This window comes from Callospermophilus lateralis, chromosome 10, assembly GCF_048772815.1.
Source record: "Callospermophilus lateralis isolate mCalLat2 chromosome 10, mCalLat2.hap1, whole genome shotgun sequence".
Taxonomy (NCBI): domain Eukaryota; kingdom Metazoa; phylum Chordata; class Mammalia; order Rodentia; family Sciuridae; genus Callospermophilus; species Callospermophilus lateralis.
In genome coordinates, this window is record NC_135314.1 from 462,057 (window position 1) to 489,877 (window position 27,821).

The window sequence follows — 27,821 nt, forward strand, 5'->3', positions numbered from 1 at the left end:
GGCGGGGATGTGCCTTCAGATCTAGGTGGCGGGTCGCGGTGATTCCGCGGAGCGCGGAGCTGTCATGACGGAGGGCACGTGAGTCCCCCGGCCCTGGCGGCGGGTTCGCGGGCCGGAGCCGGGTGGGCGCCCCTGGGCCGGGCGGGGCGGCGGGGCGGGCGCTCACTGCGCTGCTCCTCCAGGTGTCTGCGGCGCCGAGGGGGACCCTACAAAACCGAGCCCGCCACCGACCTCAGCCGCTGGCGGCTCCGCAATGAGCTGGGGCGGCAGACGTGGACGTTCTGCGGCCAGGACGACGACGCTGGCCGCCAGCAGACCGGCCTGGAGGCCCACTCCCTGGGGCTGGACACTGTGAGTGACCGCTCGCCGGTGGCACCCGCTCCCGAGCCACAGCGCCGGGCCATCAGGCCAGGGGGTTGCAGCCCTGTCAGCACTTTATTCTCAGCACGAGGAAATTGCTGTTTTAGAGGGGTCCTTAATTTCAGTCTGTTTCAGAAGCGGCCTCTTTGCTTCAGCCCCTTCATTCCCCACCCCTGCAAGGAATTGCCAGAATTTTGTTTTGAACACTTTATTTTGAAATAATTTTGGATATACAGAAGAATTGCAAAAGGTGGTTGTGACTTTTCTATTTATTCACAAAAAGAAGTTCTTTGATCTCATGTTCTGGTTATGTTCATCCATATACAGAAGTTCAGCTAATCTCAGTGGTAGTGTACACAGGGGCTGGCTTCTTGCCAACCCTGACCTCTAGCAAACACCAGACCTCTTTCTGGGGAGCTGCTGTGCCTGCAGTCCTTTGGACCCTTTCTGAGAAAGGCAGGAGTTCCAGGCCCAAGTGGGTGTCAGTGCCCTGTTCACACTCCAGGTACTGTGTTCAAGATATCTTAGAGCCTAGGGTAGTGGCACATGCCTATAATCCCAGTGTCTCAGAAGGCTGAGGTGGGAGGATCACAAGTTCAGAGCCAGCCTCAGCACTGTAGTGAGGCTCTAAGCAACTTGGAGAGATCCTGTTTCAAAATTTAAAGTAAAAAGGAGTAGAGATATAGCTCAGTGGTAAAGTGCCCCTGGGTTCAATCCCTGGTATCAATAGGAAAAAAAAAAAAAAAAAGAAGACACACACACACACATCTTAGAGAAGTTGTGAAGAAGTTTGCAGGAGACTGAATAGTAAAATTGTGAGAATGTGGAACCATACTGTACTCAGGTATTAAACTGTCTTCATACTTGATTAAAATAGCTGGAACTTTTAAAGTAATCTACGCTCATTTTTTTTGACTTGGGCTGTGGGTTAGGAGGGCTCCTCTGGACAGCAGTCCCCTTCAACTCTCATTTCTTTTATCCCTTTGCAGAGCAGTTATTTTAAGGACTTGCCCAAAGCTCACACAGCTCGTGAAGGGGCTCTGAATGGAGTAACATTTTATGTGGGACTGCAGGCTGAGGATGGGCACTGGGCAGGTGATTACGGTGGCCCTCTCTTCCTCCTTCCAGGTAGGAACTTGCTGTCCCAGCCAGTGGGCAAGACTGCCCTGGATCATCCTGGGGTTCTATTTTTTTTTTTTTTTTTTCATGTCCATGTTCTTGGTGAAACAGATGAGTGCACGGGAAGAGATGGGGAGGGTTTCCCAGAGTCCCAGTCACCCTGCTTCTGGTGCTGGGACGGAAGTGGAGGCACTCTGATATGGGGACCAGGGGAACTGGGGAGGAGGCTTTTGAGTCCCAGTGCTGAGGGGAGGGGAACTCTATGGAGGGCCCAAACTATGCCAAGGTGTTGTAGGTGGGCAGAGTGGTGTGAGGGGAGTTGGTGTCCATGTGAGTGCTTGATGTTTGCTGTGAACTCACACTGAAAGGGCATGTGAGGGAGTTGTGGCAGTGGGAACTCAGGTCTGGGCTGGCAAGGGGTATGACCCCTGGGCACTGTCTGGTCTGGCTATACAAGACTATCTTGTATCCTGGAAGTGTTTCTCTGAAGAGGCACTCAGTGTTATAATGTAGGAGATCTACAGCTAGGACCCTCTTCCCTAGTGACACGCAATCTTTCTGTTTTAGTGGACTGAATCCTTGCACAAATACAGGTGTGATTAGAAACTCTGCTCTGAGACTGTTCTTGTGCTAGGACACGGGGGTAGAGAGCAGCATACTAGGAAGACCAGGCTGGGAACAAAGGGCCTTGTTGATAGTGTTGTTTCCCCCACTAAAAAGTTTTCAAAACAGAAGAACACAGGTGTTAAAGCAAGACTGGCCTCCCTTGTCCACCACTGATCTCGAACCATGGCCCTGTCAGGCCTTCAGGTCACTGTGGGTGGCCTCTTTAAGACTTGGTGCAGTGTTTGGTGTTTCTGTGACTCAGGGGTAGCCTGGCAGCTTCTGCAGGTCCTGGGTGGGAGCACCACCTCTGCTGCTGCTCCCTTGAATCCTGTCCCAAAGTCCCTAAGAAGAATGGCCTTCCTGGGCTTGTTTCCATGGGAAGGAGATCCATGGGGGCAGCTTCCTCTCAGTGTGGGTCCTCAGGAGGAAAAGGGTCCGGTTTTAGCAGCGCGGAGCACCTGCTCCCAGTGAGGAATATCCTTCCTGCCATGCAGGCCTCCTGATCACGTGCCACATAGCACACATCCCTCTGCCAGCTGGATACAAGGAGGAGATGATACGGTACCTGCGATCAGTACAGCTCCCCGATGGTGGCTGGGGCCTGTGAGTATACCTGGCTGCACACGTGTATGTGTGTGTGCATGCATGTAACTTGGGTAGGTGTTGCTCGGTTTCCAGGCTGCTATTGAAAGGTGAGGGGACTGCGGCTGTGGACCTGGGTGGAGAGGAGTAGGCTGGTGCTGGGCTTCATTTCACACCTGTGCTCTGGCTGGGTTTCATGGCTGGTGGGGACTTCTGAGACCTACTGCCCTATGAAAGCCATCTGTGTTTCATCATAGAAGAAAGTTGCCTTTGATTCTGGGGTGGTGGCAGATGCAGGTGGGCACAGCAGGCCTCATCCCAGTTTGCTTTCCTGGTTGGTGCACATTCTGGGAAGACAGCTTAGTCCTCCTGGGTGTGGTTCCCCTGCCACAGTGGGCTTGGACAGACACGTCCACTTGGATGGGAAGTGAGCAGAGGGCAGATGGGTCCTGCTTGGGTACAGATCCATCATCTTGGGAGTTGAGCAAGCTCCTGGGGATAACTGAGTGGTACTTCCTGAGTTGTGATGTCATGTCAGAGGAAAGTATTTTCACATTCTTCCTTTTCTAGGCAAACTTCACTACCAGCATTACTATTTTTCTTGGAAGTGATAACTAGAGGTCGTTTTCTACCTTTGATCCTATAGGCACATTGAAGACAAGTCCACAGTGTTTGGGACTGCACTCAACTATGTGGCTCTCAGAATCCTGGGTATTGGGCCTGATGATCCTGACCTGGTGCGAGCCCGGAACGTTCTTCACCAGAAAGGTACAGGCTGCACAGCATGTGCACATAATGGGTTTATGTGGCATTGGGTTGACAGGTTCTTGCAGGTGAGAGAATCAAAGACATAGCTCTAGCTGAAACATTGGACGGAGTATGTGGACAAGAATGTGTCAAAGCAAAAACATGTGGAAATGGTCAGCTCTTCAAATTAAAAAGACTTAATGATTCTGATGGTGTCATGAATTGGCAAAGGGTTAAAAGCGACATGTTGATATGGTACTTGCAGGACATACCTTCTGGAGGCAGCCCAGCCATAGGCAGCTCTGGACTCTGATTCTCCTGGGGGCATTGGCTGCCTCTGCCCTTTCCTTTCGGTTTTGAAGGCCATTGCAGCCTTGGGCAGGCTCCATGGCTCCAGCTGCTCTGAGAACAAAGTGTAGCTCACAGTGCTGCAATGCAGAGCCTGGTGTGGCCCTGCCCCTACAGACTTTCTGCACCCCGTCCTCTCTGTCATGCTTTCTGCTCCACACGTAAGGGCCTCTGGTCAGTACCTCAGCCCCTTCCCTCCTCAGGGCTCTCACACTCCACATCCTTTCATTCTAAGTCCCCCCACCCTGTTGCCTTACTTATTCTTTACCTAGCATCTCAATGTCTTTTTTTCATTTCTTCTTGCTCTCCCAGGCCAATTAAAGTGTCCTGTACACATTCTCATGAGACCCTGAATTCTCCCTTCAGATATTTGTCAGCCTTTGGTGGCATTGACTACAAGTCACAGGGTTACTGTCTGGGGCCCCAAGGTGCAATTCCCTTCCTGGTGGAGGAATAAGTTTGGGCCATCCTTTGTCTGGTAGCTTCTTGAGTCTTTTTTGAATTTGGCACACCTGGGTTTGGGGTGGCCTCCTCATAAAACTTGTTCAAGTCAATGTTTCTGTGTGCTGTGATGTGGGGCCATAAGTGTTGCATCTGCTCTGGGGTCTGGCCCGTTTTCACCTGTGCCGGACTATGTGTTAAATATACATGGAATATATAGTAATACATGGCTGGGGCAGCCTAGGTTTGGTCCAGAGAGGGAGACAAGGGAGTCCAACTTCTCACACCCTCACCATCTGCTCCAGGCGCGTATAGATGTGGGCCATCATGGGTATCTGGGCCCATCTCTTGCCTGAGCAATGACACATCCCCCTTCTTCCTAGGTAGCTGCCTTCATATGCTCCTTCCTAAGGGTAAGGGCTGCAAAGAGCTCTCCTGCTGTTAGACATGCTTGCTCCTGGGAAAGCCATTGGTTCCACCCATCAGCTATGATGTCCTGGGTGGCTCTGGACCCTGCTTCTCCTCTGGGAGTTGCAGGATCTGTGGCAGGCTTCCCTCAATTCATATAAGAAGGGGACATGTAAGTGTTGTGAGCCAGTCTTCACAAGGAGGGTGGGCTCTGCTGACAGGACAGGTATGTGGGCCTGTTTTCTTCCCAGGTGGTGCTGTGGCTATCCCCTCCTGGGGGAAGTTCTGGCTGGCAGTCCTGAACGTCTACAGCTGGGAAGGCCTCAACACCCTGTTCCCTGAGATGTGGTAGGCCTGCTTTCTGCTAGTGACACTTCCTTCTCTGGTGGAGTGATGGGGTGGGGGGGGGATCATGCTCTTAGCAGAGGCCTTTCCTATGCTGAGCCCCACAGATGGATGGAAGGGGATTCCTGCTGGACAGGAAGGGGGTACCAACTCAGGCTATAGGCCACATGTATGGCAGGTGTGGGGGTGCTGCTGGGCTGACTACAGAATCGCATGGCTCAGTAGGAAGCATGGGTTTTATGGTGTAGACAAGAGGTCATATCTGGTGATTATGGGGAATCTTGAGCACGATACAAGAGGAAAGAGGTGCCCATCGCCCAGGCTCCGTGGTCAGACAAATCACTGTTACTCTCTTTCCCCTTGTCTGGTTTATAGTGAATGCTTAGAAAGTTCAGAAACTGTTGGGTGAGGGATGGGCCCAGATGCACATGGCAGCCCATGTCTATATGCACCTGGAGAAGGTGGTGAGGGTGTGAGAAGCCGGCCTCCCTTTTTACCCTCTCTGGACCAAGCCTAAGCTGTATTCCCACTTGGCGGTTCAGAAAGTACTAGACATACAAGGTCCTGGGTTCAATCCCTAGGACTTCGTGTGTGCTAGGCAAGCACTCTGCCACTGAGCTGCATACCCAGCCCTTAAGTTTGTTTTAACAGAACCACCTACCATTTGCCCAGCAGAGTCAATGTTAATGTTTTGTGAGATCTTGAAAGATATTACCCTCTCCCTGGAAAACATTCTTGGCATGTAAATTGCTCCTGGTGTTATACATTTTAGGAGATGAGGCCCTCAGAACTGCACAGAGCCCAGGAAGAGCCCCTGCTGTCTTCCTGGGAGAGCTATGGGAACAGGTCGAGGGTCCTATGGAAGATGACTTTGGTGGGAGGAGGCAGGAGGGGAAGGGGGTGGCTCAAGAGTGAGCCTCAGGGTCCTAAAGCAAGGCCTGAGGGCTTAACACCACCCCAGGTTGAGTGGTGACAAGTGGGAGGGAGGGTAGACACTGAGTGACAGGAGGTTGGACAGAACTGCTTCTGCTGGGGACACCTGAGGTGTTCTGGGTCAGGCTGGCATTCAGTAATCTACTATGGGCACCTGGCCAGGTTGGACACTCCTGTGTGAGGAACAGGCCCTGGGGCAGAAGCGGGTGGCTAGCCTGTGTTCCCACAGTTCCAGGATCTGTAGTCACAACATTGCTACAGATCTTTGCTGGAGTTGGTTTGGGGGTGGGTTAGAGGGTGAAGGGTGGGGTGGGATGGACCAGAGACCCTGAGCCACTCCCATTGCAGAAAAGCCGGAAGTGCTATCCAGTTTTTGAGATGTGCTCTGGAGTGAGTGGACAGGCCCAGGAAGGGTAGAGGTGGCAGAGGCCTGGTGCTCTAGGTGGGAGGCTGGCAGGGGCACTCAGCTTGCGCAGCTTCCTGTGACTCTCCAATGCATAAGGATAGGGGTCCAGAGGAGAGTGTGGGACAGCCAGGTGCATGCTGCCTGAGCAGCTGGAATGGCTATGCCATCAGGGAGAGACAAAGACCCAAGCTGGGAAAGCCCACAGGCCTAAAGTTTTGAAAACATACTTTTTAAAGTAACTTTAATTTGCAGGTAGTTTTCTGTTTTTAGAAAAGTTGCACATATCCCAGGGTTCTGTAGACCCCCATATCATTTCCCTTGTCTTGTGTTACTGTGGGACTTAGAGGCAGGGGACATGAGCTCCGTGGAGGGTGAACACACAGGCCTGCTGCACCCTGGGGGCATAGCTATGAATGCCAGCATGCACCAGCATGACCTTATAGCCATCTACTTGCTGCCCATGCTCGGAAGGGTCCTGGCCTTGAGGCTGGCAGGGGGTTGGGCTTGTGTCCTGGGGTCTGCCACTGACACATGCTGTCCCTAGGCTGTTTCCTGACTGGATGCCCGCGCACCCCTCCACACTCTGGTGCCACTGTCGGCAGGTCTACCTCCCCATGAGCTACTGCTACGCCACCCGGCTCAGTGCCTCAGAGGACCCACTGGTCCAGAGCCTCCGCCAGGTGAGTCCTCTGATCCTGAGGGACCTTGCCAGCCTCCAGGGCTGGGGTCCCCCTGGGATTTAACCACATGAACCCTCACCCATACTTGCAGTTTTGTCCTTGGAAGTGGCCCTGAGATGGGGTTGGACTGCAGAATGTATATTGGACTTTGCCCTTTAGAAGGAGGGGAGGGTGGGGAAGTAGCTCTCAGAGGTAGAATAGCTCCTCAGTGGCTCTGGCGAGGCTGAGGCTGACAGTGGCCTGGCCTTCACACCCTGTCTTTTCTTGGGTATGCCCCACCTCAAGGTGCAGGTGAACCCAGGGCCCTGAAGGTGGCGGTTGGAGGCCACCCTGATTGGAGTTAGGTGGCCTTTGTTTCTGGGAGGCAGTCCTATACCCTCTCACCTCCAGTGGCTCAGATGACCCTGTCCCCAGGAGCTCTATGTGGAGGACTATGCCAGCATCAACTGGCCAGCACAGAGGAACAACGTGGCCCATGAAGAGCAGTACACACCACACAGCTGGCTGCTGCGCGTCACATATGGTGGGTGCCTTCCAAGGGGCCATTCATCATCCTCTTCCACTGAGCACCCTTCTTGCAGCCCTGCCCTGCACTATGGGGTGGGGTGCCCCTAAATGTCACCGCAGTGGAGCAGGGCAGCAGGAGATGTGAAGTAGCTCCTCCTGGACAGGAGAGGTTATGCTTTCCTGCGGGAGGCAGTGGGTGTGCTGTGCAGAGCTGTGGGCTAGGCCGGCCTTGCTCTCTGGTGCCCACAGCCCTCCTCAACCTGTATGAGCGCTACCACAGCCCCAGCCTGCGGCGGCGGGCAGTCCAACTGCTATACGAGCACATTGCTGCAGACGACCGCTTCACCAAGTGCCTCAGCATTGGCCCGGTCAGTACCCTGCCCCTCCCCGTCTCTGTGGAACTGGGAGTAGGGGCTCTCCCTCTAACCCAGCACACCTCTACTTGGGACAAGACCTGGTCTCAAATGTGTGGAGGACTCCTACCCTCACCCCTGTGCCCTGGGCTTGGTGAAGCTGCCCACGTAGGCACAGTCTGCCCTCCTACCTGCATGTAGACGCCTGCTCCTTGGGGCCATCTGTGCTTTTGAGCCAGCTTTTCTTCTCCTGTCTCCTTCCTGGTCCCCAGCCCAGATGATCCACACCCGCCCTGTGGTTGCAGGGTTTGAGGCGCCCTAGGATGGCAGTAGCAGGGCCCTTGCTTTTTCCTTGGCTCTCTCCACCGACTGTACCACATGCCTTGCCTTCACAGCCTGCTCTGCTTCCTGGGGCTGGGGGCTGGTGGATACTGGTTATATGCATACTGAGGGACCTTAAGGAGCATAAGGCAGCTATATATGCCCCATGGTCAGGGCATACTGACCAGAGAAAATGGGACTGGTGGGGAGCCAGATGAAGGCAGGCTCACAGCTAGCAGACAGTAGGGGTAGTGAGGTGGGCTGTGATGGCCGCCAGTCTTCTGAGGTGGGCCAGCCCCATAGGATCTAGATAAGCCCCTGATGGTGCCTAATCCCTTCTTCACACCCCCTGCTGCTGGTGACCTCAGCTGACCCAGCTCCTGTTAACACAGAAGGTCCTGCTGGGCCCTGGAGTGTGTTTGGGCAGGCCCTGATGGCTGTGTCTTCCGTAGATCTCAAAGACCATCAACATGCTTGTGCGCTGGTCTGTGGAAGGGCCGGCCTCCTCTGCTTTCCAGGAGCATGTCTCTAGGATCCCAGATTTTCTCTGGTGAGTGCCGCTGGGAGGTGGCAAAGTTGGGTGCTGACTGCAGACACACAGGGTGATGTAGGGTCACCCCTCAGTGTCTAGTGAGGGACGCTGGGTGCCTGGACCAGGAGCCCTGGTGAGGTTGTCTTGGGCTGGTCTGGAAGGCTGAGCCAGGGAGCCTGTGGAGAGCTGGGAGCAAGTGTGGATTGGTGTGAAGAAGCTTGGGGACCCGTGGGCCTGTCTCCCTGGACTGTCCTCTGAGGTGGGACAGTCAGGGGACCTTGGTAGGAAGCCCTGAGCTCCTAAGGCCATCCTGCCTCATGCTGTGCTGTGTGAGGACCGAAGGGGTGACCTGGTCTCGGGGCCTCCCATGCCCCCCTGCTGGGGAAACTGTTGACTTCTTTCCTGCCGTGTGTGCCCTGTGCCCATGAGCCCAGCTGGGCAGCGCTAAGGCCACTGGCAGGTCTCAGGGACGGGCATGGGTGCTCTGGGCCCAGGCTCCCTCCCAGCGTGGCCGTCACTAACTGGTGCCCTCCCGCTCCCTGCTTGTCTCACACGGGCTTCTCGTCTTCACAGGCTGGGTCTGGACGGCATGAAAATGCAGGTAAGGGCTGGGGGCTGCGGCTGCTGGCTTCTCTGCAACAGTCTTGCCCTTTATTTTTTTATCCTTTTGGGCTCACTAAGACTCAGAAGTAGTCCTCCCCAGGATCAGTCTGGCAGTGGGAGGAGAAGCTGCCCTGCGGTCCTTGTGTCTGTGCAGGGCCTTGGGAGCCTCCTGGCACCTTGGGCTCTGGTCACCACACATTCTGGCACATGCATCTGTAGCATCAGTGTTTGCTCTTGGCCCTGTTGGTCAGGGCGGCTTAGCCCCTCCAACAACGTGGCTCAGACCCTGCAGACGTTCTCGTCCATTACTGTGACGAGAGGGTGGCTCTGGGTGGTGTGGGCCTCTCCATGTGGCTGTCCCTCTGGCAGCTGGGAGCTCTGTGTCCTCAGCTCCTGGATCATTCTGGGGAGTCTTCCTCTGCAGTCCTGGGTAGGGGAGAAGCCTGTGGGCCGGTGGGGTGTGGCCAGAGGGGGAGTACCACAGCACTTCCTCTCTGCAGGAACCCAAAGAGTGTGGGTGGGGACACGTGTGGCTGCCCACCCAGGGAAAGACATAGCACATGGTGTCTTTCCAGATTCTTCCTGGGACTCTGGTTGATAGACGGATAGCAGATGTGTTCCTTTCTGGGCAGAGGCGGCTGATTTTGGTCCTTGGCCCCTGATGAGTCCAGGGAGAGCTGGGGGCCTATGACTGCCCTGTGGGGTGGAAGCCTAGGCTTCTGTCAGACATTTTAGAGATCCCTGAAGAAACTCACTGGGATCTGGCCACCTGCCTCCTGTACTGAGACTGGGGTATGGTCTGGAAACCAGTTCTCAAGGTGGGATTTGAAGTGGGCCTTCCAGCTTAAGCTGGTGTCTGTGTTGGGTTCCCCTCCTCCAGGTGTAGTAGGAAATGGGGAGTGTTTCTGACTGTTCCATGGCGGGGTACACTGCTTTTATGGGAATGGAGGAGCCCTTGTGGGATTGTGGGTTATAGAAGTGCAGTGAGTGGCTGACCTGGCTGGGGCCTGTGGAAGCAGGCGGGTCTTCATCACCCATTCCTGTCTGCAGGACCTTGTGCTTTCATTGGCTATGAGGGTGCCCAGGTCTCAGAAGCTGGTGTGGGTGTCAGCAGGGCAGGAGCCTCTGACCCCCTCAGATCCTGGGATGTGGAAGGTGGATGGGTGCTGCTGGTGGCTTCTGCCACCACTCTTCCTTTGTGTTTAGGGTACCAATGGCTCACAGATCTGGGACACCGCATTTGCCATCCAAGCTCTGCTTGAGGTATGTGACTATCTCCTTTGCACCCTCCACCTGATTTCCTGTGTGCACAGGCCATGTGTCCACCTAAGGGTCATAGCACAGCTGACCACCCATTGTCCTTGAGAGTCCCCTTAGCCTGGCTCCAGAGTGTGACATGCTGCAGAGGTGCTGGCCCTGCCATAGGGAGCCACAGGCAGGTGACCCCTGAGCCAGTTGGTCTGGGGCCTCTAGAATAAGTACAAGTACAAGCTTGTACAAGTTTTCAGGCATGTGCTGGGAAGAAAGAGGGTGCCTCTGTGCTGAAGGCACAGAGGGGAAGTGGAGGACGTTGGTGGAATCCCACACAGATGTTGGCCCTGGCATCTGTGGGATCATCCCTTCTGACCAATTCTTCCTTTATCACGACTCACTGGTCTTTTAGAGGTCAGTGCAGCGGGAAGCCCTAGCACTCTCTGGAGACTGTCAAGGTGACTGTCCGTGGGGCGGGCTGTCACCAGCTTAGCTGGGAACTGGCTCAGCCATGCTGTCCTGCTGTCTCCCAGGCAGGCGCTCACCACAGGCCAGAGTTTGTGTCCTGCCTGCAGAAGGCACATGAGTTCCTGCGGCTGTCACAGGTGAGGCCCATGGCTCTTCGTCCCTCTGCCCTGCCTCCCCAGGCTGGTTTCTCAGTCACCCCACCCTGCCCTTTCTAGCCCCTAGGTCTCCTCTGTCCACCCTAGTCACCTTAGGGCAGCCCTTGCCATGGCCTGCAGTGGCCCATCACCACCAACTGATAGCTTCTGCCTTCGTGCTGGAGTGGCCGTGTGCAGAGGCTGGCTAGCCCAGGTATCATCAGGAGCTGCCTCCCCGAGCCCTTCATCCTGTTCATGCCCCCAGCACATTTGAGGCATCCCATGCCAGTGGAGGACTCTAACCAGTGGCATTCCTCCCGAGACCTTGCTGCCATCTGTCCTGCTAGATCAGTCATACTACCATAAGTCTCCACTTGGATGTTTTCAGTGTCTCTCACTCTTGCCTGCCACCCCGTTCTGCAGGCCCCATCATGTCCTGCTCTCCTGTGCTAGCCCCCCATACCCTGCCCTAGGGTAGCGCCCACAGTAGCTACTTCCAGCCTTGGTTCCAATGGCGACCCCTACCTGGAGCGCCTACCTGCAGTGCCCTGCCTCTTCTCCTCAGATCTCACTAGGATGCTGCTTCAGGGGCCTTCATGTGGCCACCATCTGTGTCTGTCTAGGGCTGGTGGAGCTGTTTGCACTGCACCTTTCCTACAGCAGGGCCTGCTTTTGACTGCTGCCCAGAAGTGCACTGAACAGAATGTAGCACACACACACAGACCCGTTTGTGTTCCCACCAAGCTGAGCTGTTGGCTCAGGAGTAGAGAGTCTGTGTGGCTGGGGCTTCAGAGTGGATGTCCAGCTTTTTGGTTGAGCCTCTTGCCCAGCAGTGGCAGCCATGGCTGTGGGCTACACAGCTTTGCCTCATGTGCCTTGATGTACTGGTGGTGGCAGAGGCTGGCTGGAACTATGGTTCCCAGACAGTAGTGTGGCCCTGTGGCCATGTGCCTGTCCAGTTTCTACATGTGCTGTCCATTCTGCCCAGGTCCCCGACAACCCTCCTGACTACAAGAAGTACTACCGCCAAATGAACAAGGTATGTCTGGATAGCCCACCCACACCCCAGCTCAGCTGGTCCTTCCCTTCGAGGAGAGCTCTCCCTGGGTCCTCGGCCTTCTTGTTCTGCAGATGCCTGGTGTGGGGACCAGTGCTTGAGTCGCCAAGGCTGTGGGGCAGTCCGTGCACACATGTGGCCATGCCTCGGGGCAGTTGGTGGCATAATACACACAGATGTTGAGTAAAGGGCTGAATATGAGCCAGAGTGTTGAGGGGAAGGCAGAGGGAAGAAGGGATGCAGAGCTGGTGCTAGGCTCCCAACTCTGGGTGCAGGCTGTGGACCTGAGGCTTGCCTTCTTATAGTGTATGGACAGCCGCTGCCTTTTCATGGCATTAAAATCCTGAGTGGAGATCTGAGAGTGCCCAGCGTGGGGCTTCAGCCTTGGGGCTCCCTGTGCTAGAGCTGTAGGTCTGTCCAGATGGACAGTGACCTGACTGGTGACTCTGAGAGAGGTCAAGGCAGGGGGCTCATGTTCCCACTCTGCAGGGCGGCTTCTGCTTCAGCACGCTGGACTGCGGCTGGATTGTCGCTGACTGCACAGCCGAGGCCTTGAAGTCTGTGCTGCTCCTGCAGGAGAAGTGTCCCTCTATCACCCAGCACATCCCCCGACAGAGGCTCTGCGATGCTGTGGCTGTGGTGAGGCCCTGCCCCATCCCGCCAGGACACTCTGATCTCTCTCCACCCCCAGGGCTCAGCTGATGCCAGCTGTGGAAGCGGATGCTTAGGTGACCTTGGAACCCTGGCTGGCCCATGAGGCCTGGTTGGCTGTGTGCACAGAGCCCTGTGCTGCAGGAGCTGGTGCCTGCCTGGCCACGGGTCCAAGGGAAGCCATATGGCTCCTGACCCTTCTCTGAGTGTCAGGACCTGCTGTGCATCCATGTGAGCCTCCTTTGGGAGGGATGGTGGTCCTTTCTGGTACAAGGAAGAAAGATAAGAACTTCTGCTGGTTTTGTGCTGTCCTCTGAGCAGCCCGGTTCTTCTGTACCTCTTGGAGCTCTGCACCATTCCAACACTGAAGTGACTCTTGAGTTGATGAGCACCTGTCTCTGGGCGGCTATGTGAGGCCCTGACTGCTGTGGCTGTAGCGACTGTACCGGGCACCCAAGGGCTTGCCCAGCATGCACACCATCTCCCTGTCCCCTCTCTCATTCCTGGTTTTCAGCCCTGGGGTGCTTCTAGAAAGCTCCATCTTGGCCTGTGGACTCTGAGCATGCTCTTGGTTTCAGCTGTTGAACATGAGGAATCCTGACGGAGGATTCGCCACCTATGAGACCAAGCGTGGGGGGCACTTGCTGGAGCTGCTGAACCCATCTGAGGTCTTTGGTGAGTGTTTGACCAGAAGCACAGTGCACAGATCTGGGCCCCAGGTGCTGGCAGAGCCTGAGGACCTCTCCCTAGTTGGGGTGGCAGGGTCCTTGGGTTTTGGATGAAAGGGCTATGGCTCTGTCTTGGGGCCACTGGTGGGATTCTCACGGGACTCCCTGGCTCAGCCTGGTTGGCCCTTGATGGTGCAGATTTGCTTGTGTGGAACTGCTGTGCATCTTCAGAGGCTTCATGCTGCTCACAGCACTTGTGGCACTGTGTGGGAGCCTGTGGTGTATGCCGTGGGCTGCTGGACCAGGTCTGCATGCTGCTGTGCTCTTGAGTGACCTTGGGGCACCTGCTATACACCTCCTTGGTGGCCTCTGTCATCTCACTCCTCAACCTGTCAAACTTTGGAGGAGGGATGCAACTGTTTTCTGTGTGTCCCTTGTCCTGGGCAGCACCCCTCTTTGCCCTACCTTGCATACCTCACAGCTGAGCAAGCCTTGCTTGGGCCCTGAACCACGCAGCCTGAGCCACAAGGGAGTCCTGCCTAGGCATAGGATCTGCATGCTGTGCTGCCCTTGCTGATGGTCACTTGGACTGGATTGTGGGTCCACTGGGCAGTGCAGCAAGTCACAGGCCTCATCCCCCCTACCCCTGCCAGGGGATATCATGATCGACTACACGTACGTGGAATGCACCTCGGCAGTGATGCAGGCACTGAGGCTTTTCCACAAGCACTGTCCAGACTACAGAGCAGTGGAAATCAGGTGAGGAGGGCCTGGGCTGGAGACGTCATTCTCTGGCATAGACCTAGCTACCTACGCCGGGCTGCTGTGGAGAATGGACTGTCTGAGCATGGGGATTTCTGTGGTCCCTGCATTCAGCAGTGCATATGTGGGGCTGAGGACCCCTCAGCCGTAATTCAGAAGGGTTGTGATTCTCCTCCTTTCCTCCCGCTCCAGCTTCCCGTTGTTTGCTTCAAGCTGCTGCCTGTGGCATCCTGCAGGTGCACCATCCCATTCCTGGTGTGTGTGAGCTGGGGACAATGGCAACTGTTGGCTGAGTGCAGTTGCCACATCCCCCCACCGCCCCGTGGCCCCCGTGTATTATGAACACTTGCTCCTGGTCCTTTTTCTTGAGCTGAGGCCTCACTGTGTTACCCAGGTTGGCCTTGGCCTCCGTAGCTGGACTAGAGGCATGCACCACTAAGCCCAGCTTCATTGTCTGTTTTTATGAAACATCCTTCTGTGAATATTCTGTACTTGTTTTTGGAGGCACATGGTACCCATTCTTGTGGGTGTGGGCATAGGTGTGACATTGCTGTGTTCTAGGGTCATTACAGGGCACCCAGATTCTGCAGGTTCTTTGCTTATTTTCATTGTTCTGTCTTTCTTTCTTTTTTTTTCCCTTACTGGCGATTGAACTCAGGGGCACTCGCCCACTGAGCCACATCCCAGCCCTATTTTGTATCTTATTTAGAGACAGGTCTCACTGAGTTGCTTAGCACCTTGCTAAGTTGCTGAGGCTGGCTTTGAACTCTTGATCCTCTTGCCTCTGCTGCTGGGATTACAAGTGTGTGCCACCGTGCCTGGCCAATTATTTGCTTTTGAATGTTAAATCTGATCAACTTTGCCAAGGTGTATTGTTCTTTTATATTGCAGAATTTAATTTAAAGAATGTTTTGTTTAACATATTTACATCTGTGGTTATGGGAGAAACTGTAATTTTTGTTTCTTTTAATGTCCTTATCAACTTCTGTTAAGATAATGTTGGACTCATAAAGCCAGTGAGAATGCTTTTTTAAATACTCTTTGGAAGAATAAGCAATAATGCCATGTTTATGCTATTTCTCCCTTATATGTTTATAACAATTCACTGAGAATCCATGTGGGCCCAGAGTTGTCTCAGAGATTTTTTTTTTTATCTTTATTTTATTTTTATGAGGCGCTGAGAATCGAACCCAGTGCCTCATGCATGCTAGGCAAGTGCTCTACCACTGAGCCACATCCCAGCCCTCTTGTCTCAGAGATTTTTAATTGTAGATCTGCCTTCTCTGATGGAGGACTGTAAGGACTTTGTGCTCTTCGCATCAGTGTGGGGAATTTCCATCTCAGCTGGTGTGGGACATGGCCCAGTTGTCCCACTGTCCCACTTGAGCAGTTCATGTCCTTCCTGACACTTGCTGAGCCTTTGGAAGAAGCCATCGTTAGTCTTCAGTTCTGCCCAGGATGTCTGTTTACTTCTCGTCTGTTTCTGCTCTTGATTATTGTCTTTCTACTTTGTTTTTCTAACTTGGATACTTAGATAAGTGACTTTCAGGTTTCTTCTGTTTGAACACGCAGCTGGTGCTGGGAATAAGTTTTGAGCTATCACTTGGTTAAGTGTTTCCGTTTCTATTCTGAGTTCTTCTCTGTTCCCTGAGTCATTCAGGAGTATGTTCTAAGGATCTTGGTGCAGGCCCTGAGCACCAAGGCAGCTTCTGACCTGACAGGCAGGTGCAGCTGTGTGGAGCGCGTGGCCCTGTTCTGGTCACCCAGGCTGAACACCCAGGCTGGTACGGCCCTTGGCCACATAATGCTCTGCTGTGTGATGTGGCCCTTACTTTTGAGCTCTAGTTGTCTTAGCTGTGCTCTCTGGATGGACCCTTCTTATTAACTCATCATCTTTTAAGAATTACTGTGATTAAACTGAAGCATGTTCTTTAAAGAAGACTTGGAACAAACAAAAGTGTAAAGAAGAAAGGAAGCTATCCCCAGTTGCTGGGAAAAGAGCCAGCCACTCCTCTGGTCCTGGGAGGGTGTGGCTCTGTAGTACTTCCCACGGGCCTGGTGCCCAGAGCTGTCCTCAGCATGCATGGCAGTGGGCACGGCTGTCCCACGGGTGACCTACTCAGTAGCCTCTGTGCTCCTGGTCCCGACCTCTGCCTTCCAGCTATCCTTTTTACCCGTCACTGGATTCTCCCATTAGGCATTGTCTGTGACACCCTTACCCCCAGCTCTCCCACTGCCTGGGCCCCATGTGGCTATGAGGCGGGTAGTGCATGCAGGGAGCACTGGTTGGAGCCCTCTGTCCTCTGTGCCACGTCCACTCAGATCCTGGCCCGAAGTTGTGCTAGGATGGATTCCCTTCTTGATGACCTATTTTAAGTTTAGTAAATACTTCTGTGTCTTATGTTATAGATATTTTTCTCCAGTTTCTTTGTTCTTTTTGTCTTTTCAGGGATATGAACGTTAGCCTTCGATTTTTTGTTTTTGTTTTTGTTTTTTTGGTACTAGCGATGGGATCTAGAGTGACCTACCACTGAGCCACATCCCCACCCTTTTTAATTTTTATTTTGAGACAAGAGTCCTGCTAAGTTGCTGAGGCTGGTTTGAACTTGTGAGTCCTGTTCAGCCTCCCGACTCACTGGGATTACAGGTGTGTGCCACCATGCCCTGCCATACTCTCTGTTTTTTAAATGGTCAAACATGTATGTCTAAATTGTTTATTGTAATTTTTTATTTATTTCAAGAACGTCTGAGATACAGTTTGAGGTTGGCAGTTACTCTAACACTATGTGGAATATTCCATTACTACTTCGCTTTGTCAAACTTCTCCCTTGATTTCACAGTTACAGGAAAGTCACAAAGCAGCAGGAGGTGGACCTGCTTCTCCTCTGTCCCTTAATTGTTCACGTCTTTTGTTTGCTCCTCCTGTTTCCTGAGTTGCTGAGAGGGCTATGGCGTGCTGTGCTTGCACCAGCCAGCAGGCGAGTGCCTTCGTGAGAGTCGGCTGAATGCCATTGACCTCGGCCCTTGTTGGGCCGCTGTGTGTCACGTCCTTACAGCACAGTCTTCTCCCGGCTCTGACTGGGCTGTCTGCCCTGCCCGCTCCGTCTGGGCAGGTCTTTGGCCTCGGGCTTGAAGGGAAGTCGTGTGGGTGAATCCAGCACGTGCTGCTGTGGTGGGACGCGGCCAGGCTGAGGAAGGCACACTCCCTCACAGCATCACAGCCCCAGCCTTCCCTGGAGGGCGCCCTGGATCCTGTGCAGGCTGCTTCTCCAGGGCTCCCCTCGTGTGGGCCTGCAGTGCTTTTCCTCCTCCCTAACGTGCATAGCCTTGGTGCCATCACTGTCCCTTCACGTCGACGGACGTTGCTCTAACAGCTTTTCTCCCCTTTTGATTGCTTATTATCTCGTGGCCTTTGATTTTGATATGATCATGTAACTAGATGGTTTGTTAGACTTAAAAAATCGATACACTTTATTTAGAGTAATTAGATTTATGGAAGAATTGAGGGAAGATGGAGTTCCCCCACTGCCAGCCTCCCCCCAGGTTTCTAGTGTCCACATTGAGCACTGAAGTGGCATGTTGTGGCAGCTGATGGTGGTTGACATTGGGCTCCCCCTTCATGCCAGCACCCTCTGGGTTTTGACAAAGTACAGTGAGTGACACATGTCCACTTCACGTCTAGAGCTGCTCCGAAAGCCCCTGTGTTCTCCTGGGCACCCTGCCCTGCCTCTGGCAGCTCCAGTTTTGCCAGCAGCATGCACTGTCCAGCCCGGCCTGTCACTCACAGTGTGCAGTTGGGGCCTGCATATCTTTCACAGTGTGGTAACGTGTTTCATTTCTTTCCCCCATTTTCTTTTCTGCCCTGCTGGGAGCCATGTCCAGGGCCTCACGCTTGCTGAGCATGCCCTCCACCTCTGCGCTGCTTTTCAGTGCTGGACCGTGCTCCCTTGTTGGTACACACTGTTTTTCTATCCTGTCATCTACAAGCGTGCTGTTTGTTCCTAGTTTGGCAATTACAAGTAAAGCTGCCATGAGTGGTCAATGCCAGGAGTGTGGTCACAAGGCTGGACTGTGTTGTCTTGGGCAAAACCACAGGCTGTCTGTGGAGTCCTTCTGCATTCCCACCAGCTATGAGAGAGAGTCCTGCTGCACATCCTCGCCAGCCTTGGCGTTGTCAGGGGCTCCGGTGGTGGAGTGGTGTGGGTTTTCCCTCCGTCCCCATGGTGCAGGGCTAAGTGTGCTTTCCTCTCGTCTGGGCAGTTTTCTGTGGAGCTGTACGTGAGGTGACTGAGGTGACTGTGTTCCTGCAGCTTCTCAGTGCATTTGCCCTTCCTTTTTCCGGTTTCAGCCTGGTGAGGACCATCTGTGCCATCAGCCTCTTCCGTTGCTCCTTCCCAGTGTGATGGCGCTTTTCTTCCTGCCAGCCTGATGGCTCTGCCAGTTTGCTCGCCCTTGTTGAGTTCTCGAGCAACTTCCTCATCCCCTCAGAAGGGCACAGGCCAACCGCTACGTCCATTTCAGTTCTTTGGGAAGTGGACTGACTGCAAGATCCTCCTGTGCACATGGCAGGGCCCTGAGGCCTGAGCTCCCTTAGTCAGGGCCACTTCAGCAGCGGCACTGAAGGGAAAAGCTGGTTATCTGTTTTGTCTTTTCTGATACTGGAGTTTAACTGAGGATCTTACACATGCTAGGCAAGTGCTTTACCACTGAGCCACATCCCCTGTCCTTTCTATTTTTATTTTGAGACAGGCCTCACTAAGTTACCCAGGCTGGCTTTGAGCTTTCGATCCTCCTGCCTCAGCCTCCTGAGCTGCTGGGATTACAGGCATGCACCACCATGCCCACTTGTATATCTGTTTTTTGATGAGGTATCTGTTAAGTCTTTGGCCTGTTTTATAGTTGAATTGTCTGTTTCCTGATTGTTGAGTTCAAGGTTTTGCATGTATTGGGTGCCAGTTTTTTTTTTTTTTAATATTTATTTTTTAGTTGTAGGTGGAAGAACATCTTTATTTCATTTTTATGTGGTGCTGAGGATCGAACCTAGTACCTCACGTGTGCTAGGCAAGCGCTCTATCACTGAGCCATCACCCCAGCCCTAGGTGCCAGTTTTCTTTTTTATCAGATGTGCTTTCTTTCTTTTTTTTTTTTTTTTTTTTTTGAGAGAGAGAGAATTTTAATATTTATTTTTTAGTTTTCTGCGGACACAACATCTTTGTTTGTATGTGGTGCTGAGGATCTAACCTGGGCCACACGCACGCATCCCCAGCCCCTATCAGATGTGCTTTCTGCAAATATTTCCTTCCACTCTAGCTTGTCTTCATTTTATTGAGAATATCTTTTTTTTTTTTGGTACCAGGGGCACTTAACCATTGAGCTACATCCCTAGCTGTTTTTATTTTTTTATTTTGAACAGGGTCTTTCTAAGTTGCTTAGGGCTTCAGCAAATTGAGGCCAGCCTTGAACTTGCCATCCTGCCTCGGCTCCGGAGTTGCTGGGATTACAGGCCTGCGCCATCGTGCCCAGCTGTTGATCTTTTGCAGAGCTGAAGTTTTCTGTTTTGGTGACATCCAGCTTATCAGTGTTTTCACTCATGGATCCTACTTTTTGGTGTTGTTTTTACTTTTTTTCTTTTTCTTTTTTTTTAGTACTGGGGATTGAATGCAGGGGTGCTTATGCTTAACCGCTGAGCCGCCCCTCAGCCCTTTTTTATATTTTATTAAAGTCAGGGTCTCACTGAGTTGCTAAGGGCCTTGCTAAATTGCTAAGGCTGACCTTGAATTTGCGATCCTCCTGCCTCAGCCTTGTGAGTTGCTGGGATTATGGGGGTGGGGTGGGCATGTGCCTGCCCTGCTGGTGTTGTATTTAAAAAGTAATTGCCAAACAGGGTATGGTGGCACATACCTGTAATCCTAGCTCCTTGGAAGCTGAGGGAGGAGGATTCCAAGTTCAAGACCAGCCTTAGTTAAACTTATTGAGACTTTAAGCAAATTAGTGAGAACTTATCTCAAAATAAAAAAGGGCTTGGGATGTAGCTCAGAGGTAGCGTTCTCCTGGGTTCAATCCCAATACCAAAAACAAAACAAAATTATGAGGAAATAAAAAGCATTTGCCAAGCCCCAGTTACTAGGTTTTCCTGAATAGAACTAGGGCTTTGTTTCTACTTGAACCTTATAGACAAATATTTAATCTCTCTGTGCCTGAGTGTATGTGCCTACTTGAAAACAGAGGCAGGATCTGTATACGGGGTAAAAATGGGAGTTCATAACCCACTTGAATCAAATGTATGAAATAGGATATCAAGAGCTTTGTAATGTTTTGAACAACCAATAAAAAAAAAATAAGTAAAAAAAAACCTTCAACTCTGTGAGCCAAAATAAACCTTTTTACTTTAAAAAAAAAAAAAAAGAAAGAAAGAAAAGAAAACAGAGGCAGGGCCTAAATTCTGTTTTCCCTCACCATGTCTAACATCCACACAAACCCCCTACACCAGACTCTGCTCTAAAATATCTATTCCTCTCAACCCTGACAAAGCGGGAGATGCTGTGGCCTTCATTTAGCAAGGTCTCGGGACCTGTAAGACTCCTGGTTATTGTAGTCTCATGGTGAGTCTGTGGGGCAGCTTCAGTCCTCTCACTTGATCTCCCTTCAGCAGTGTTGGCTGCTCTGTTTTTGCCTTTCCAGGTAAATTTTGGAATCCAAAATAATCTGCTGGAATTTTGGCCACGGCAGGAAGATCTTTGACTTCTTCCGTCAGAGTTTGTGGTGCTGTCATGTGGATCCTGTGCGTGTTTTTGCCAGGCTTATACTGGATCATTTTGTGTTCTGGTGCTCACGTACGTGGCTCTGTGCTGGGAATGTGGACTCTAACTGCCCACTGCCAGCAGGAGGCCGGGTGGCATCCTGCAGCCTGCACTTGTTGCCATGGACTCTTGGGGATTTTCTGCACAGACTGTCTGTGTCCCCCTTGTCTGTCGCAGTGGCTAGGACACACGGCGCAGTGTCCCCTGGGGTTGTGTGGGCTCCTGACCTGTCCCAGGCTCAGCCAGAAGCTCCTGGTGTCTCACCATTTAGTGCCACGCTCGCTGTGGGCTTCTGTAGATGTTCTTGATTCAGCTGAGGAGGTTCATCTCTTCCTCGTTTGAGTTTCATCATGAGCGCATGTTGGATTTTGTCAAATGCTTTTTCTGCATTGGTTGATCGTGATTTGTTTTTCTTTCTAGTTTTTTTTTTTTTTTTTTTGTGGTACTAGGGGTGGAACCCAAGCAAGTGCCCTGCCGTGAGCTGCATCTGCCCGTCGTGGCCTTTCCTCTTGTCTGTAATGGATTGCCTTGACTGGTCTTCAGAGGGGGAGCCAGCCTTGCTGCACCTGAGGTAGATCCCTGGGTGCTGGCCCCACGGACCGTGTTAGCGACGGTCCTCTGGAGGCTTGGTGGAGTTTCTTCCCTGAGTGGTGGAGTTTGCTGGTGAAACATCGGGCGAATCCCTGCCCTGATGACTTCCTGAGCTTTCCCTGTGGATGATCATGTCACTGGCAAGTGGCTGCATCCCTCCCTTGTTTTTCGGTTTTAAAACTGGATCTCTAGTCCACAAAAGCCATATGAATGAATGTAGTGTGAAGAGCTTAGAGACGTTTCCTCCCTGTCGGTCCCCAGCACTGCTGCCTTCCTCGACCAGCTGCCCTGGCTGAGGCCTCTAGGGTGCTCAGAAGTGGAAATGGTGGAAGCTTTGCCAGGTTTCCTGCTCCCAGGGGAGAGCTGCTGTGTCTCTGCGGGAGTGGTACTGGTGGAAGCTTTGGCATCGGCCTTTTTAGTTGAGGAATTGCTTTTCCTGTGGACCTGTGAGGTGTGCTTCTCTCTGATCCGAGCAGGTGTTGAGCTTCAGCCTCGACTAGAAGGTCCTCTCTGCCCCTTACTCATGGTGCTGCAGAGGCTGCAGTGCAGACCGTGGCAGGCCTGACCGAGCTGGTCCCCTCTGCTGTGGGGCTTCCACATGCATAGCTAGAGGCCCATCTCCCCTTCTGTTCTGGGGAGAGCCACATGACAGTAGGATGGACGTTCTTAATGACTGAGTAGAGTTTACTAAAAAAGCTGCTAGGAGTTTTCTTTCTGGGAAAAGCTTGCACCTGGACTCGGTTTTGGTAGTTCTAGGACTCCAGGCACTCTTTCTTGAGGCAGTCTTGGTGTTGCGTCCCTATTGTTTTCCCCTGGAGTCACCTCACTCTCCACTTCTGAAACTTCTTATGGACTCTGTGCACATTCACTCCCGGGTGCCAAGCAGCAGGGTGGCCACAGGCTTTGCTGTGGCATGGACAGTACATGGACAGCACACTGTATGGTTCCTTCTCTGTGGGTCTAGCCAGGCGCAGCCCAGGAAGTCCTCTGCTTCAGAGATGTCAGCCTGGGGCCAACCAGGGCTGGGCCTTGTACAAGCACCAGTGGGGGATCCGCCTCTCAGCACGTGCTCGTGGGCAGGATCCCACCCCTTGTGGGTTGTCCAAGGCTGGAAGCTGCCATCTGTCCCCTGAGGCGGGGGCCACTGGTGGCTTGTGAAAGCTAGCAAGGGAGAGAGCCTGTAGAGAGCCTGCTGGTCTTTCTCAGGGACAGGTCATCACAGGAACATGGTCCGATCTGCTGCAGCTGCCCTTTAAAAACAAGGCAGGCTCTGCAAGATTGCCTGGTGTGAGTCCTAGAAGAGGGTCAGCCTTTTGGAGGGCCTGTTGTTCTTCAGCAGGACCACCAGGTGTAGAGTTTATCTTCTCAGCCTTCTAAATCCATCATTTCCTCTATAACCAAACTTTCTTTTCTTTTTTCTTATGCTATGCTGAGGCTTGTGGTATGGCGATGACGTTGTCTGTGGCCGATCTCCCATTCACCCTGTGGGACAGGCCCAGGCCTGTGGCGGACAGCGTGGACCGAGGCCGATCCCGTTATTGGCTGCACCCAGCACAGGCCTCATCCCCAAGGCCTTCCTCTTGCCTCTCTTTCTGAAGCTCTGACCATCTGCCTCCCCCTTCCTGTGTCCTGTGGCTGCTGCTTTTCCTACTGCCAGAGGTCGTTTTGACTGTTTTCTAAAGGAAAGCCTGCTCCCTCTCAGAGAGCGTGGCTTGGGGTGGGCACTGTGGTCTTGCTGGGGTGCTTATTGGGCCCCGCCTATATTCCAGGGAGACACTGGAGCGGGGCCTGGCGTTCTGTCAGCAGAAGCAGAGGGCTGACGGCTCCTGGGAGGGGTGAGTCAGCACCTGGCCTCTTGGGCGTGGTGGGGGGGGCTGGGCTGTGCCCACTGGCCTCCTGCTTGTTGCCAGGCTTCTCTTGAGTGCGTGCCCATGTTGCCTGTTGTGGGGCAGTTGGCTCTGTGTGTGTAAGTGCTCTGTGGTCTGAGTGTGATGGCTTCTCCTCCCTGGCCATGTCACTGGGGTCTCCCCAGTCCACCTAGGGGGCAGCAGCTGAGCCAGGTGGGCACCGCCTCTTATGCCCACACTGTCCCTGTGTCCCAGGTATGGGACTATAAATCTTCACAAGCTCCTGTACCTGGATGCTGGACACAGTGGGCTGCGACCTCATGCCAGGGCCCTGCAGGTGGTGCAGCTCATTTAGGGACATGCGGATACTTTTCCTGGCCCAGCCCCGCCCTTTCTGTTCAAGGATACCCCTCCTCCAGGGTGAGAGTCGGAGGCTGAGGCCCTCTCCCCTCTCTCTCCAGTTCCTGGGGGGTCTGTTTCACCTATGGCACCTGGTTTGGCCTGGAAGCTTTCGCCTGCATGGGGCATACCTACCGTGATGGGTGAGTGCAGCTGTGGGGCCATTGGCCCTCTGTCTGGTGTTTTCCCCTTTGATGTTTGATTTTGGGATCTCTTAGTATTTTTAAACAGTGAGATAAGAACAGCTTTCCAGAAAATGTGAATCCCAGGTTGGACAAAGATGTTTCCCTGGCTTGGGAGCCTTTGGCTAGGGGCCACCTCAGAGTTTTCCAGAGGTGATCCCACACCTTCCCTGTACATACCTGCTCCCCAACCAGTAGGAGGGCTAGGGTCCAGGACATTCACTGGGCCCTGCTGAGAGAGGGGTGAAGCCTTGTGTCCAAGCCCTGTCTCTGACTGCCCCACCCACCCTTCTGGATCCAGTGAGCTGCAGGGGTGGAGTGCGCTATGCCCTGTGTTGACGGGGTACAACCCAGGTATTCCTGATTTGTGTCAGGAACTCAGCCTGCGGCCCCGTGAGGCTGCCTGAAGCTGCAGAGCATTTTTCTGTGCTGCGCAGCCCAGGAGTCACAGCTGTAGGCCCTCTCCATGGCCCTGAGGCTGCTTGCCAGGGTGGGATCTGGGGGCCCTGTCTGTTTCAGTGAGGGTGTCTCAAGTCTCCTGGTCTCTGCAGGGCTGCCTGTGAGGAGGTCTCCCGGGCCTGTGACTTCCTGCTGTCCCGGCAGATGGTGGATGGAGGCTGGGGGGAGGACTTTGAGTCCTGTGAGCAGCAGCGTTACGTGCAGAGTGCCCAGTCCCAGATCCACAACACATGCTGGGCCCTGATGGGGCTGATGGCTGTCAGGTAAGAGTGACGGGATGGAGGGACCCTCAATGGTCAGCAGGTAGCCGGGGTCAAGTGCAGATGTGGAAAAAGTTGAGGGGGCCACAGGACTATGCTGCTGCTCAGCTGTCACTCGGGGGACAGAAGCTCCTCCAGGAGCCTTGTTTCCCATTCCTGGTTAGGTGGCAGCCCATCCAGCTGAGTGGGGGCCTGAGAGAGGTTTCCTGGTGACAGCGTTGGTGGCCAGCAGTGGTTGGCAGAGCAAGGGAAGCAGAGACTGAGGGACTGGGGTGACGTAGGCTGTGCACGGGGCTGCTTCCCGTGTGGCAGCAGCAGTGGTGGCCTCCGTCCCTGCAGCTGGTCCTCCTGTGGTCACAGCTGATGCTGAGCCACACATGTACAGATGCACACACAGAGACGTGCAGACTTGTGCCTGCACACAGGTGCACGTGCACGAGTGGACACACATGCTGACGTGCATGCGGTGCTCCAGTCGGCTGCTCTCTCTGGTATGGAGCCTAAATCCTCTCAGGTACAACAGTCAGGGGCACCTGGGGCAGGACTGTCAGGGGCCTGTTCCTGGTCACCCCCAAGGCTGACTTCAGCACCCCCATGCCCACAGTCCCCTCTGGTGTCTATCCTTGGCATCGAGCACTTCAGTGCACGTATTTGCCTGGCTTCCAGCATGCTGAGTGGGCCTGTGGCTCAGCCTTCCTGCCTGGGAAGCTCCACGTTCAGCTGGGTTCTAGGCACGGGTCTGCAGAAGGCGTGTCCCACCTGCCCTGCTCCCCTCTACCATGGCAGGCTGAGCTGTTCTACCATCATAGTGTTGTGGGTTTTCTGTGAGCTTGGTGCACTACGGTGAGTACATATTCACGCCCATCTGTGTTTGTGCACAGCACCGAGCAAGTGTCCCCTCTCCTCAGGCACCCTGACGTCACAGCCCAGGAGAGAGGGGTCCAGTGTCTGCTGGAGAAGCAGCTTCCCAATGGTGACTGGCCCCAGGTGCGTGAAACCCAGTGCCGGCCATCGGCTTGCATGCGGGTTCTCACATCCTCCCCTGTGTCCCTCACTGGGTGTTTTGGGGCTTGGGGTGCAGATTCTCTGCCAACCAGAGGCCTGTGAGGTGGAGTTCTGGGGCAGGTTGCCAGTTCTGAGAAGGTCTTGCTGTCTGTCAATCAAGTTCTGGCAGGGGGCTGGGTGGGAGATGCCCCCGCAGCACAACCCTTGACTGCCCTGTTGTGTGGGAGCTGCACGTGGCCCCTCACTCTCAGGAGGCACAGGTGCAGGCTCTGCCTGTCCCCAGAGGGTGGGAGTCACGAGCCCCTTCCCTGCAGGAGTCCTGCAGAAGCTGGTGTGGCCGTGAGGGCTGGAGGCCCAACCCTCTGGCTGGCAGGGCTGCGGTCCATGACAAGGGCCTTGGGGCCTGGTGCCCTTTTCTCTCCTTCCAGGAGAACATCTCTGGGGTCTTCAACAAGTCCTGTGCCATCAGCTACACGAGCTACAGGAATGTCTTCCCCGTCTGGGTCCTGGGCCGCTTCGCCAACCTGTACCCCGAGAGCGCCCTCACTGGCCGCCCTTGAGTGCACCTGCCCTTGAGAGGTTTCCTGGTGACAGCGTTGGTGGCCAGCAGTGGTTGGCAGAGCAAGGTGGCAGGTGCCCGTTCCCTGCCTTGTGCTGTAGCCCTCTGCTCCACCTTGGCACATGTGTTGAGATCAGTCCTGAGGCAGGGACAGGGACTGGGTCGGTGGCTTTAGACTACAGTTGCCAGAGTGATTGTCAATGTAGGTCTGGTTCTCAGAGGGCTCAGGGAGGAAGGGAGCGAGTCTGACTGTGACGTCAGAGGAGCCGCAGCACCTCATGCTGTCCCTGGCGCATTTCTTGCCTGAGGGAGGGAGGCTGGAGAGACTGCGTTCTCAGGAGAGCAGCTGCTGGGACCTGGGCTAGCTGCTCCCACATTCCTGTGCATGCTGGGTAAGGGAGGGACACAGCCCCTCAACGATGGTATAAGAGACCTGCCAGCGGGGAGTGGGCTGGGCTCTTGTTCACCATGATGTACCAGGATTCAGTGCACACCCTGAGGCTGCGTGGTGGGGAGCCCAGCGTGGCACCTGGCCTGCCCCTGGCTCGTGAACTCGCCTGTCTGCACTACATCCGTCCATGGCTGCTCGCGTCCTGACCTCCAGGCTTTGCAGGCCAGGGAGGGTGGGTGCAGTTTTGGTGGTTCCATGGAGGGGCATTTCTATGTGCTAGGGACAGCCGAGCACCCCTAGCTGCCACCCACCCAGAAGAACGTTCAGGTATCCCCTGGCCACTGCCAACTTCCATGTCAGGTGCTTGCTGTGAGTGGGGGTGGAGGGCCAAGAGTAGTGCCTGATTGAGCTCTGAATTCCTCCCACCCCAGCCTGGGCTCTGCCTTCTGCCACGTGGAAGAGCACTCAGGTGGTCAGGGTGTCCAGTGGCAGCTTTCCTCCCCAGCCATGATGAGTGGGCCCCACAGTACCTCCTCCGGCTGCTGCTTTCACCCCTGCCCCTCCTGGACTGGCCCACTGTCCTCCCTCAGAAGCGGGAGAACTGTGTCCCATGCCTCTCTGATCACCTGCCCCTGCCCAGGACCCGCCAGGGCTGCCTCCTCAAGTGCAGGTCCACAACTCTGCCTCCCGCCCAGCCCTGTTGAGCCCTGCACAGCATGGTTCCATGCTTTCCTGCCTCCGTGACAGCCTGTGCTGCTGCCTGTGCTGACCAGCCCTCTCTGCAAGACCTGCCCTCGCGGCAGCTGGTCTGCCCAGAAACTTCCAGCCAAGACCAGATCAGTGTAGAAGACACAGGTTTTCCAGAAGGAAGCTGCAAACCGACTTTTATGCTGAGAGTCACCTACTACATGACCAGCTTCCTTAATAAAGAGACACTTAAACCCACGGGAAGAAGAATATTGTGCTTGTTTTGCTTGGTCTGGGGAACTTGTGCTCTGGGGTTTTCAGAGACTGCCTCCTTGTCCCTGTGTGGGGAGAGTGGGACT

At 54.1% G+C, this 27,821-nt stretch overlaps 1 protein-coding gene and 1 non-coding gene across 2 annotated transcripts; one reads left to right on the forward strand and one right to left on the reverse strand.

The window, feature by feature from the left end:
* Positions 1-27,720, forward strand: Lss (lanosterol synthase). The gene is made up of 22 exons (XM_076868203.2): positions 1-78; positions 183-351; positions 1,350-1,488; positions 2,580-2,688; positions 3,314-3,435; positions 4,863-4,959; positions 6,840-6,975; positions 7,390-7,498; positions 7,732-7,850; positions 8,609-8,706; positions 9,262-9,289; positions 10,498-10,554; positions 11,076-11,147; positions 12,133-12,183; positions 12,691-12,840; positions 13,431-13,527; positions 14,174-14,279; positions 23,443-23,508; positions 23,982-24,062; positions 24,653-24,823; positions 25,729-25,807; positions 26,254-27,720. The coding sequence occupies exons 1-22, from the start codon at positions 65-67 to the stop codon at positions 26,383-26,385; spliced, it is 2,202 nt and encodes a 733-aa protein (XP_076724318.1). The 5' UTR covers positions 1-64; the 3' UTR covers positions 26,386-27,720.
* Trnaa-agc (transfer RNA alanine (anticodon AGC)) lies at positions 15,452-15,523 on the reverse strand. The gene has a single exon. It is a non-coding gene; the product is annotated as a tRNA-Ala (tRNA).
* Positions 27,721-27,821: the final 101 nt, after the last annotated feature.